We start from the raw sequence: 14026 nt of genomic DNA on the forward strand, positions 1-14026 counted from the left end.
CCGGGCGCGCAGCTGGCGGCGTCTGATGCGCTGATACCGCGGTTACAATGGTTATTGCTGAGGGTCGCCACAACCTCTTTGACAATAACATCTCGGCCGTTTTGTGGGCGTCATTTGATCGAGTCGTTTGTGGCCGGCACACGTGTTATTTGAGCGTCATACTCTGTTGCACGATTGTCGAATTTTCAGTCACGCTCTCGAGTTGAATTTTTTTAAATTGTTTAACGTCGTTATTAACTGTTTTAGCCCAATCAGTTTGGCGATTACCATTAATATTTTTCAGTTAATCGTTACAGTCGGAGTCGGACGATCCGTCGTTTTATCGGTAGGTACCTATTGCGTTACACAAGTCTGGAGTTCGATTTATCGTCTACTCACGGGTAGAGAGCACTCCACTGTACGTACGTTCGGAGCAGACAGCCGGACAACGGAAATATGTACGAGTTACCGAGCCTGGTGAAGACGGCGTACTACGCTTGCAACCAGATCGAGCGCGCCAAGTATGACTTGTTGAGAACACGGCACGTCGATTTGCGATTATGTTGCAAGTCGCTGTTCGCACTGTTCAAAGCCGACAGAAACACAGACGAAGACGACAGCAGGGAGACAATGTACAGCAGATCGTCATTGCCCAGCGGGTTTAGAAAAGTGTGCGAGTCGGCAGCGTATTTCGGACACTTCGATTGCCTGAGACTCGCTCGTGCAATCGGCGTCCCTTGGGATGACCGTTTATATTTTAACACTCATAATATCGTGGGTGCCAGGATATTAGTTTCGGCGTGCAAAATGGCTGCGATATCGGGCAATCTGGACTGTCTACGGTATGCACGTGACAACGGCTGTCCGTGGGACGAAAATACGTGTGCCTTTGCCGCATATAACGGACATATAGATTGTCTACGGTATGCACGGGACAACGGCTGCCCATGGGACGAAAATACGTGTGCTGCTGCCGCATATAACGGACACATAGATTGTTTACGGTATGCACGGGACAACGGCTGCCCGTGGGACGAAAATACGTGTGCCAAAGCCGCAAATAACGGTCACATAGATTGTCTGCGGTATGCACGGGACAACGGCTGCCCATGGGACGAAAAAACGTGTGGCGTTGCCGCAAATAACGGTCACATAGATTGTCTACGGTATGCACGGGACAACGGCTGCCCATGGGACGAAAATACGTGTGCTGCTGCCGCATATAACGGACACATAGATTGTCTACGGTATGCACGTGACAACGGCTGCCCGTGGGACGAGAGGACGTGTGCCGTTGCCGCATATAACGGACACATAGATTGTCTACGGTATGCACGTGACAACGGCTGCCCGTGGGACGAGAGGACGTGTGTCGTTGCCGCAAAGAACGGACACATAGTTTGTCTACGGTATGCACGGGACAACGGCTGCCCATGGGACGAAAAAACGTGTGCTGCTGCCGCATATAACGGACACATAGATTGTCTACGGTATGCACGTGACAACGGCTGCCCGTGGGACGAGAGGACGTGTGTCGTTGCCGCAAAGAACGGACACATAGATTGTCTACGGTATGCACGGGACAACGGCTGCCCATGGGACGAAAAAACGTGTGCTGCTGCCGCATATAACGGACACATAGATTGTCTACGGTATGCACGGGACAACGGCTGCCCATGGGACGAAAATACGTGTGCTGCTGCCGCATATAACGGACACATAGATTGTCTACGGTATGCACGTGACAACGGCTGCCCGTGGGACGAGAGGACGTATATCGCCGCCTCCCGGAACGGTCATTTAGACTGTCTCAATTACGCATTGGCTAATGGGTGCCCGTCGCAAATGGACGATCGCGTTGTGGAAAGCGATGGAGAAGACTAGAGTTCTTCGGACTAGGACAGTATATGTGCGATGCAGCATGACTAAATAGATAGGTATGATCACATTTTTACTGATACGTAGATTATCCTTCAGACCATGTCCATTACTCGGTTCTCGGATTCTCATTAGTTATTCATATTATCAACACTAGATTATATTTTAAAAGCTAATTTAAATAAATTTAAAATTATTATTTTTTAATTATATTTTCTTATTATCTAATTACATATCAATCACTTATGTAAATTTGCAGGCTACGGATGTTGCAATAAAGGACCAAGTGGTAACCACGAACACGGTCAACCCTAGGAGCCGATCTCTTGTCATGTCTTCAGTAATTACATTCAACGACATGGATTTGGACGTGGCCAAGAGGCGTGCGAGCTTTTACGCTGCAAGTCGACTGACCAATGTGTATAGTGTATATAAAATGTATAAAAAGTATGAAATGTATAAGATGTATAAAATTTTTAAAATAATTGTACAAAATTTCGAAGTAAAATGAAATGTATGTAAATTGTATTAATTTAGCACAAATTTATATTTACGTTGAATAATTCAATTGGTTTCTTTTTTATACCTATATTATAAGTAAATGTCAAAACGCAAAGTAAAATTAATTTATAGCATGTGAAAATATTGTGAATAGTTATTTCGGTTTTTTTGTAACTCCTTGGAAAAAAATTTACATGAGTGACCTGAAATTGAATTTGAGCTTTTAAACCGAAGAACAAAAATTGTTATTTTTTGACTTAATAATATTAATATACATATATATAAACTTCCATTAAATAAACTTAAACGAAATTTTGTATCAAATTTTCAAGTCTCAATTGTTTAGAGTTAAAATATCTTGCAAACTTTTGTAAATTTTATGAATTTCGTAAAAATTTGAAATTTAAACACTATTCAAAAAAATTAATCAAGTATTTTTAATATTTTGTAATAATTTCTGTAGGAACAACTTATGAGGTACTTTGTATTTCACTAAAAATGTTATTATGCTTAAAATTTAAAACAAATAAAAATAACATTATGATAACTTAACTGTCTTAACTATTTAATTTAAGACGGGAGACTCAATTTAAAACTGACTTGTTATTTATACTCGTAAAAAAATAATACCTAAGTAAATAGAAAACAACGAGTACCTATGTTACTAAGTTAGAAAGTTAAAATCGATTTTTCATTGACTTAATAACTCGATAATAACTATATCTTGGGTAGTTGGGTTCTAATTATAATTTATTACAGTAGTTATCACGCCAAGGAATCCAAACGTTACTTCAGTACATCTATTACGAGTACCTTCGTCGCTTAAACTACGAGTGCACCTCTTATTATTTGGGTAATGACTATCGCATCGAGATATCTCGAAGACAAAAAGGCTATACCATCAGTATGGTCGTGGGTACATAACATATTATAGCATTGAATAGTGATGTCGGTCATTCAACCGCAGACAATAAGTCGAGTGGATGCCAAATCATTTTCAACCTATTTTGATATTCATCAAATGTTGTAAAAATATGAATTTCAAACGCTCATAAAAATTTAATTTGACTTTCCGGTAAACATTTTTTTTTGATAAAGGTAGACAAACTTATGAGGAATCTTGTATTGAATTATCAAATCTTAGATAGTAAGATTTAAAAATAAAATTTTTATGAATTTCTAACTCAAAATAATTTGCACATTTTCGTTAATTTTTCGTAATTGGTCAAAATTCGAACTAAATGCTTATAAAAAAAATTGCGACTGTATTTATATATTTTTCAACTGCTATTGTAAGAATATATTAAGGGCCTCGTATTACATTTCAAGCTTGTTGACTCAACGAATAAAATTAATAATTACCTAATAAAAAATTAATGACTCTAATAGACAATGGGGGGGGGGGGGAATATCCCCTGACCTCCCCCCCCTGAGCACACCACTGATGACACCCTTGGCCCTTACAGTTGTAAGTATGTAATGCCTAACAGTTTCACATGGGAAAAATTATTTTAATTTTTGAACCTATTATAAGAATAACTAGTAGTTGTATCAATATTATAATATAAATATTATAAAGTTCAAGATCAAAGCAACTTTTTATTAAATATCATAATATTATGTTGTATTAATAAAATATATTATTATCTCAAAAGTACTTACTACCTAATAGTTTTTGTAAGGTAAAGTAGGTACTAGGTACCTAAAATGTATCAAGTAGTCAAAACATGCAATAAAAACAAATATTTACATACCTACATATTATTTTGAATTTAAGAGTTATTGATCTTAAATGTCATAAGACAAGTTATACATTTGAATGTTATAAATAATATTATCAAAACAAATTTTATTAAATTTTATGAGGCGTAAATCAAAAAATATTTTTTCTCCAACCAGAAATAATTACATAAGTCAAACTGAAATCAGTTTTACAATAAAATAAAAGGTTAAATGGTACTTAAATTATTATCTTAGGCATATAAAAATAAACTATACAATATTAAGAATAATATAAGATTGAAATAAGAAAAATCCTAGTTATAATAACTAAATTACATTCAGTTATGAAGAGAAAGACAGTTCTATATTAGCAATCCGCATCATTCTTGTAAGGGGCTCATTAGCAGCATAGACTGTGGTACATATTGGGATTGGGACATAGTGGTCAGTGGATATAGTTATTCTGTGATAAAAAAAGTAAGGAATTTGAATTTAAATCAACTTACTTAGTAATATAGGCTGACAGATCTTCTTAGCACAGAATTGTTTTTCCTAGGCAATTTTTTATTTTTTTGTTATTTTATGTTGAACTATTAGAGGTCTAATTGCATTTTACGCACATCCTCCCCAGATCATCAAACCATATTGCATAATAGACTTATACAGAGCTTCATTTACAGTACGCATGACTTCCATAGGTAAAATTTTGTTCAATTTATAGAATTTGAAAATTACTGATCTCAAGCGCATTACTGTATTATCAATATGAATATTCCATCTCAAATTAGAATCAATAATAATACCCAAATACTTTATACGTGTTACCCTTATTATTTATTGACATTTGCAAGTATTAGAGTTAATATTACCACGTGTATGTATTATAAGAATATTGTTTATGGGAATTATGGTGTTATTGATAGAGAAAGCAATAAAATTTGATTTTTTTAATGTTTAAGGTTAGTTTTTTACTGTTTAACTCTTGGAATACCATATTTCAACCTATTGTAGTTTTTTCTTTTACAGTTTCCCAAGACTTTCCCGAAAAAAGAAGGCAAGTGTCATCAGCATAGGTAACCACTAATCCACCTGTATTTAAGTCACACATAGTATTAATATATAAGATAAATAAAATTGGTCCTAACACTCTGCCCTGTGGGTCACCACAATCAATTTTTTCTTTACTACTTAATTCGTTATTTGCTGAAATTAACTGTGTTCTATTTTCTAGATAGCTAGAGAACCAGCTTAGACTTTCCTCATTTATTCCAAAACCTGGCAAAATATTAATCAATTCACCATGGTCTACGGTATCGAAAGCTTTAGCCAAGTCCAAAAATATTGCTATAACTTTTTCATTACTGTCTAATTTTTCATAAATAAATTGTGTTGTTGAATATAAAGCATTGATGGTACTCCTGTCCGGTCGAAAGCCAAAATGAAATTGGGATAAAAGTTTATATTTTTCTAAGTAAGAGATAGTCTAGACTTAACTATTTTTTCAAGAATCATAGATAAATTGCAAAGCATAGATATTGGTCTGTAATTAGACATGTTATCTTTACTTCCTGATTAATACAATGGTTTAACTATAGCTGTTTTAAATTTGTTCGGGAAGTAGCCATATCTTAAACGTAAATTGAGTATGAACAGTAGTGGCTCTGCAATATTATTTTCAATTTTTTTTTAATATTTTAACTGATATTTTATCAAAGCCAGATGCTGTTTCATCTTTTAGATATTTTATTATATTTTTTATCTCATCTTTATCAATGGGTACTAAAAATTGTTCATTAAAAGAGAAGTCACATGTTACATTACATCTGTCTATTGATTTATTTTTGAACTTAGCTGAGTACTCCTTACCAATATTAATAAAAAAGTTATCAAAAATATTTGCCGCAGTCACATGATTTTTCTGAACATTAATACATTGACCATTATTATTTATTTTAGTTATATTCCCAGAATTATTATTGACATTTTTGGCTCCAATTAATTCATTAATTAAGTTCCATGTTAATTTAGGACTTCCAGCAACCTTAGAAAATTTATCCTTATGCAGTTTAATTTTAGCTGCCTTTATTAGACATGCCAATTTATTCCTGTATATTTTGTAATATAAGAGCAAATGTGTGTTCTCTGGGTGCTTTCTAACCTTTTTTGATAGTTCATGCTTTTTTCGTGTGGATTTGAGCAAACCTACATTCATCCATTCCTTGATTCTTTTGTTTTTTGAATTAACCTTCTCTAGACTGGCTTTCTCAATTGAATTGAACTACATATATGGTAGGTATATCAAACTTAATAAGCATATAAAATATCCAAAAAATTGTTTAGAAGTGTTGAGGCGTTTTTTCTTGTCTCAAAAGATTGAAATCTTATCTACTAAACACAATGACTGAGGTATTTTTTGGATATAAAAATAAAAATTTATATCAATTTGTTTAACATTTTTTTGGATTTAGACTTAACTTAATGGCTTAGCTATGTTAGCTGTTCATAAAGAAATTCCACTAACAGCAGAAGAAGTTTTAAATGAATTGAGCAAAAAATCAAGAAAACTAGATTCTGTTCTTTAATTTTTGAATGTATGTTGTATATTAGTATAATAGTTTCTATATTAGCAATATAATATTTAAATCTATAAATAATTGAATTTGTTGTTGTTTGAAAAAAAAAAAAAATATATGGTCGTTAGGTAAAAGACTAGCTTCTTTAATTTTACTTGAAATCCCTCACATAAATTTTCTGAGCACGCCCCTGATTAAAAAGCATTTAAGGATTTAGAGATCACATGAACATTTAATCACGGAGTTGTTTGGATTTTTTACAGATTCCGTATTTAACATATAAATTATGTAATACATTACATTTTTAATGAACAAATTGTGCTTGTTAAAATTTTTTCCACATATTATCACCCCTATGGTTGTAAAAGTTAGGAATGCAGGATATGAATAATATACACAGGTGACTGATGTGCATCTTATCTTGTCTTGATGACGTGGACCGGACGAGTTGAGGCTTTGAATATAATTCCCCGGTGTTCCTATAGAGTGACTTTTGATAACTAGTTATAAAACTACGATAAATTGTGGTAATATTTTAAGTAGAAAAAAAATTACTGTATTGATAAAATAATTGAGTAAGTTGACTGATAAAATCATGAAATAATAAACAGATTTTTGTTTTTATACTATCCTATAGATTTATAAATTATTTGAGATAGAACCATATAACCATGGTAAGTCTTACATATTTAACTTAACTAAAAATTATTAATTGTGTGATTATTACATAAAGTAAAGTACTAAAATGTATAACAAATACATAAGAACTAAAAATGACCATAGTATTAAGTACTTTAAGCTGAGAATTTTAAAACTATAAAAAAAAATAGTAACTTATAGTATATAACATTAAATTTAATTATTTATCATGTACTTACTCAATTCATAAAATATAGATAATAAAAAATAATATACCTATTAAGTTTGTATAATACAATTATTCATCATCATAATTTTATAACACCTGTATTACATCAAATCCCAACTTAAAAATAATAAAATGATAGTTGTTATTAGTTGTAACATGTTGACTACCATGTGACCGCCGGCGGTCACATGATGGTTATTATTGGTATGGTAAGCATATTTTTCCATGTCATTCCAAATTTGAAAATTGTATATACTATTGTATTTAAAAAAATATTTAAAAAAAAAAACAATATGTTTATAACATCAAACATAATATTGTAATGATTCCCACGATGCCACTGCATACATCATGACTATCAGTCATGTGACGTGGTAGTAATGATCAACTATAGGTGTCGGCGGTCGCAAAATAATTCAATTTGAGAATTACAGAGGACAGCAGGCAGTCACATGGCAGTCAATGTGTAAATGTGTTAAGAGGACGCTACCCACATGCGTTGTATACGTCTTACAAATGCACAACATACCAAAAATTGTGTAGCTCACAACAACTATGCTCCCTCTGTATTTATAGTAGAATTATTAAAATTCCACACGCATAGGGAAGAACTTTATCTGTGTCGTAGCGTTTTTATTATTTGGATAATATTAATATAATTGAAGTAATTATTTTGAGAACATTAAGTTTTTTTTGTTTAATTATTAAAAACTATTGGTAAGTGCTATAAAAAAAAACAAAAACGCAACGACTTACATTAAGTTTTTCCTTATGTGTTGTGGAATTTTGGTAATTCTAGTATAAATAAAGAGGGAGCATAGTAGTCTCGCACAAAACAGTTTTTGGTATGTTGTGCATTTGTAAGACGTAGACAATGTATACGGGTGTAGCGTTATCTTAATAGGCTTTTAACTATAGACTAAAGAAAAATGGACAGTATAATATTGAATAAATGAGTGATGATACTACTTTATAGTATTTTTATTTTTATTATGTTATCCCTGATAAATTACATATCACTAAGTTGTTTTTCGACTGCATCATCGAGCGCAATATCAGAGTATGAACGGTTTTGATATGCCTGAGCCTCCATAAGTTCATCTTTATCATTTTCTCCAATGCTTTCTTGACTGCTTTGACGATTTTCAATCATTTCTTGCAAATCAAACTCCATTGAATTGCTCATCATTTGACTAGCTATTGAAAATAAGAAAGTTATTACAAAAAATTAAGAATAATAAATTCATGGTTTCCGCCTATATTCCCATTGATATATTATTTTGTACAGTCTTCATAATTGTATTGTTTCAATCTTAAATTATTTTTTGTGATAGCTGTAACATCTGTCATAAATTTTGACCGCTAATAGAGATTTCAGCATATATATCTATTATTCAAATTTCCGGATTAACTTTAATTATACAGATTTGTATAGGATATATTAAAGAAAACAATTTAAGTTATTTGTTACTTGTGATTTGAATGTCATAGTTATAGAACAGATATGAGTAACTTGCAATAATTACCTATCATTTCAGTGTTCTATTCAATAAAATAATGAATGTCAAAATATTTTTAATTAATTAAACCAGATGGATTATTAAAATAGAACCAAAAAGACAAAATAGATAAAAACTTTAAGTTAAATTAAATCAATTAGATCTAGATTGATCAAGAAGAAATGGTGATATTATCTTGTAGATCAGATAAAATAATAAGCTTAATTTGCCACTGACTAAGATCATTTTATTCCAATGTCATATTTCCATTTTGAGGCGAGTGCGTGTATTAAGAAATATTTACATTTGGTCTGTTAAAATATACTACCAAAAAGGCTAAATAAATTATTACATACAGTGCTAAACAATTACAGATGTAATCATGATGAATTTAGAAAAAATATATACTATACACTGTTCTAAATAAGAAGCACATAGACAGCCACGGACAAAACCGGTTTTTTTATGTAAATCTATGTGCTTCTTATTTTGAATAGAGTATATACTCAGTTCCACAAGAGAAGATACACATTTTGTGCACCCGACTGACGCTGACGATAGCACAAAAGCCAAATATCTCCCACTATTTATCGCCCGACAGTGAGCAAGTCATTGCCTAAACATTTAATGATTGTAACCGAAGGGCAAAAGTGGTTGGAGATGACCATGATCGATAAAACAAAACAGTGTATCTTAAATCATAAAACGGAGTATATAATATTGTGCTATTTGGAAACAGACAAATTTGAAAATTTAAATGAACAAACTATTATGCTAAATTTTATAAATGTATTTAATCAATTCACAGTACCAAAAAATATAATGACACTAGACAGATTAATTTACTCTTAATAGGTAAGAAAATTTTTTTTTAGATATATAACAGACATTTGTTAAGATGCTATTTTAAATTTGTTGATGAAGATTTATGTTGGGAAATGCAAATGTTATTATAATGTTTAATTATTAAATGCATGAAACTTTTGCAAACTACCTGGGTCATATCATTTTTTATATGATGTGGTATATAACAGTGGCATAGCCAGGGGTGGCTGAGGGGGCTACGCCCCCCCCCCGAAATGTTAAGAAAATAAAAAAATTATTTTAATAGTTGCTCAAAAATTCTTAAATTGTATTTAAAATATTTAAAAATGTACTACCTATACAGTGGCGTGCTCAGGAATTTTAATTGGGGAGGGACACAATTTTTTTTTAAAAAAATAAACAAAAGAAAGCAGATAAGTGGAAGTCGCTTTGCTGTACAGTAGGCTACAATTGGATGACTGGAAATTTAAATTCAATAATATATATCATGTGTGCAAAAAACGGTTCCGAGTAGAGACGGTTTGGCAGCCTAGGATACTGTATATTATATTTATAATTTATATTGTTGTTATTAATATATATAGGTACATTTTTAACTACTAAATCATTTTAGAAGCTAATGGCTTTACAATGATTTTTATTTATTTTTTTATCCTGGATACAAATTATCATATATCAATGAATTCAAGTTTAATACAATCCATTATACATTGACCCACTTGTAATCTATTATACAGCAGAGTGACATCCACTCACCCGCATTTTAAGTTTTAAGTTTGATACATTTTTTCGAAATTAAAACTTTAAATATTTATAAAAAAAAAATTGTGCATATGTATTTTTAATATTTTTTAACTGCTATTGTAAAAATATATTAGGAGCCGTGTATTATATTTTCATGCTTTTTGACCAAACAAATAAAAATGTAGGTATTGTTATATATTATATAAAAAAAATACAATGTAAAAAAATCGCTACATGATAAACCGAGTGAATATCCAATGATGTTAAAATTTGAACTTCAAACGCTCATAAAAATTTAATTTGACTTTCCGGTCAAAATTTTTTTTTGATAAAGGTAGATAAACTTATGTGGAATCTTGTATTAAATTATCAAATCTTAGATAGTTAGATTTAAAAATAAAATTTTTTATGAATTTCTAACTCAAAATAATTTGCACATTATCGTGATTTTTTCGTAATTGGTCAAAATTCGAACTAAATGCATATAAAAAAAAATTGTGACTGTATTTATATATTTTTCAACTGCTATTGTAAGAATATATTAAGAGCCTCGTATTAAATTTCAAGCTTGTTGACTCAACGAATAAAATAAATAATTAATAAAAAATATAATGACTCTTAACAGCTGTAATAACTATTAAGTGGTTTTCTGTAGGTTGGCAAAAAAAGACAATAGGGGGATATAACCCCTAACCACCCCCCCCCCCTTGAACACGCCACTGTATCTATAAGTATTAACACTTTTCAGTTATCTATCTGTGCTAGTATTTAATGTGTAAAAGTGTAAAAGTTGATCAGCCCCCCAAAAAAAAATCCTGACTACACCACTGGTATATAAATTTAATATATGACATGCAATTTAGAAGAAGTAAGAAACAAAATTAAATAATTAAGAGGACGTTATACAGGCATTCTTTGTTTCCGTCTTACAAGTGTATAACATAGCAAATTTTACACTCAGCAGATAACGTTTAGCTATGTTAGTTTAAAAATTAGAGTGAATTGACCTCTTATAATATTTAAAAGTAAGAATATTATCTAGGGAAGGGATGTCCAACCTTTTGTGAAGACTGGGCTATATCATATGGTTAGAAGTTGTTGTAGGCCACATACTTCTTAATAATAATACATTCAAATTTAATGATTAAATTATATTCTATAATACAGTACATTTATTTATAATTTTACTATAGCGAATAATAAGCAGAAATATTTTTGTTGATAAATGACACGGAATATTGCTATCGGAGCCAATAAAGATAAAATAATAATAAAGTTTATTTTTTTTTGATGTTTAATATTTTGTAGTTTTATATTCTTAAAATAATTTTTTTCTCGTAATATTAATATATTATATACAATTAATTAATGGTTTTTAAATTGAAGTGAGGGCCGCATCAAAATCTACCATGGGCCACGAGTTGGACACCCCTGATCTAGGGCATCTCATCAGATTTTTATTGTATTTTAATTTTAAAGCGAGTTATGAGTATATAATGATGTACAAACAATTTACAATTTAACATACTCATAACTCGCTTTAAAATTAAAACACATATAATAGAAAGCCTATGATGCCCTAGATAATAATCTTACCTTTAAATGTTATTAGTAGTCAATTCACTCTAATGTATAAGCTAACAGAACTGTACGCACAATTTGCTATGTAGCACATATGTAAGACAGAGACAAGAACTGCCTATATAATGTCCTCTTATAAAATTAATAAGATAAATTTAGTTACATTGCTGGAAGGAATTATCTTCGATTTCTAATTTTCTAGACGCCTCCAACATTTCTGCAGCTGTTGTTTTAGTGTCTTTACGCATATTTCCTCCAGAATACTATACATCACAACATAAAAAATATTAATTTTAAGTATAAATAATATTACATTGACCGCTCATAGTGTACAAAAAGCAGGTCTATAAGTATTACCATTGATTATAATAGTATTATAATCAATGGTATTACCTTACATCATATATAATGAATGGAGCTACGTGTGTATTGCTCATATAGCAAGCTGTGTCCAATATAATCACCCACCGGCCAACGCCCATTCAATTTCAGGGATCAACGCATTATTGCGCATGCCTTGCGCCAACAAGCACTATAGAATAACTAATAAGTAGGGGGTTATATTAGACACAGAAAATGATTAAAGTAGCAACATCCATTGTATATTATAATATAGGGATTTTACAAATGCATACTATCACCCTACAACCTAAAATTAATAACTGATATCCTAAAAAAGCACTCTGTTAAGATTGTGTTAGAACTCGTTACGTTAAAAACACAAGATTTTTTGCCAATTAACTAAGTTATGTGATGTATAAGAAATTGTAACTTAGTAACTAAAATAAAATAGCCTACTAGCAAATGACTAATGAATGAGATTGAAAAACGTATACAACACACAATTAATAATGGAATTTTTTAGGATATACTATTGAACCACTATTACCAAATCATTCCTAAGCCTGTAGTTTGTTTGTAAGAAATTTGAACGATCGTGAGGAATTCGCAATCCACTGGCAGGCCTTACTGGAGGTAATGGTATTTTGTTTAAATCACGACTTGCTGTCATTAACACCTAAAAATTAAAACAGCAGGTTATAAACTCTTAGATCTTATCTTTAGTTGTAATTAAAACTAAAAAATGTACACATAATATTGAATTGAGTTACACATTAATTTTTGTAAATGATGGGTAATTCTTTGGTCGTCATTCAACATCTTTATGCCTACATACCTACATAATAAAATTTAAAAAATTGATTTTGGCAATTGGTAGTGCAATTGATCAAAATGATCTTACATCGCGTGGAGGAGGTCGACAGAATATTCCGTCTTGAGCCAATTGAATTGCAATTTTCACATCGTCGGCATCAACATTCTTCTTTTTCGCAAAGTTTGAAAATGTCTTGGCATCGTCCAACAGTAGCGTTGTGTATCCTGACAAACAAAACAAACGCTATTCACAATAACAGCGAAAGACAACACATTTGTTTCATTGCACTAATAATTACTGTAGTTAAACTCCAAGAGATGGTTTAAGACTTGTTGATCGTATTCAACAATACCCAAATCTTTCATAATCGACACAATGATTTGAGTGTCTTTGGGCATATGTTTTCCTTGTGAAGACGCCATATTTTTACCAAGTCTAAATTTTTAGAAATTATTATAAAAACGGAAAGTCGTACCGAAGATTAACAAAAAATTTACACTTCGCAATTTTAGTCGCTCTACCACAGAGTTGTACTAGAGAGAACAATATTGTTGTCATACAGTCTGTGGACTGTGACTACGCTTATTGTCTGATAAGAATGACTTCAGTAATCACAAAAAAATGTTCCGTATCTTGGGCCGCGGTCACTTGCCCCGTCGGACAAAATAACCGACGGGCAACCATAGACCTTATACTTATA

General features: G+C 31.5%; 2 protein-coding genes across 2 annotated transcripts; one reads left to right on the plus strand and one right to left on the minus strand.

Annotated features, from left to right (window-relative positions):
• Positions 1-435: 435 nt before the first annotated feature.
• On the plus strand, positions 436-2282 carry LOC100167968. The gene is made up of 2 exons (XM_029489883.1): positions 436-1916; positions 2117-2282. Exon 1 carries the CDS (start codon positions 436-438, stop codon positions 1861-1863), a length of 1428 nt encoding a protein of 475 aa, XP_029345743.1. The 3' UTR covers positions 1864-1916; positions 2117-2282.
• A 4583-nt stretch (positions 2283-6865) lies between these two features.
• LOC100161520 (transcription initiation factor TFIID subunit 9) lies at positions 6866-13903 on the minus strand. Its single transcript, XM_001949377.5, has 5 exons — positions 13625-13903; positions 13414-13550; positions 13060-13188; positions 12334-12433; positions 6866-8718 (listed from the first exon to the last, which is right to left on the minus strand). Exons 1-5 carry the CDS (start codon positions 13746-13748, stop codon positions 8531-8533), a joined length of 678 nt encoding a protein of 225 aa, XP_001949412.1. The 5' UTR covers positions 13749-13903; the 3' UTR covers positions 6866-8530.
• Positions 13904-14026: the final 123 nt, after the last annotated feature.

Source organism: Acyrthosiphon pisum, chromosome A2 (genome assembly GCF_005508785.2).
Source record: "Acyrthosiphon pisum isolate AL4f chromosome A2, pea_aphid_22Mar2018_4r6ur, whole genome shotgun sequence".
Lineage (NCBI taxonomy): Eukaryota > Metazoa > Arthropoda > Insecta > Hemiptera > Aphididae > Acyrthosiphon > Acyrthosiphon pisum.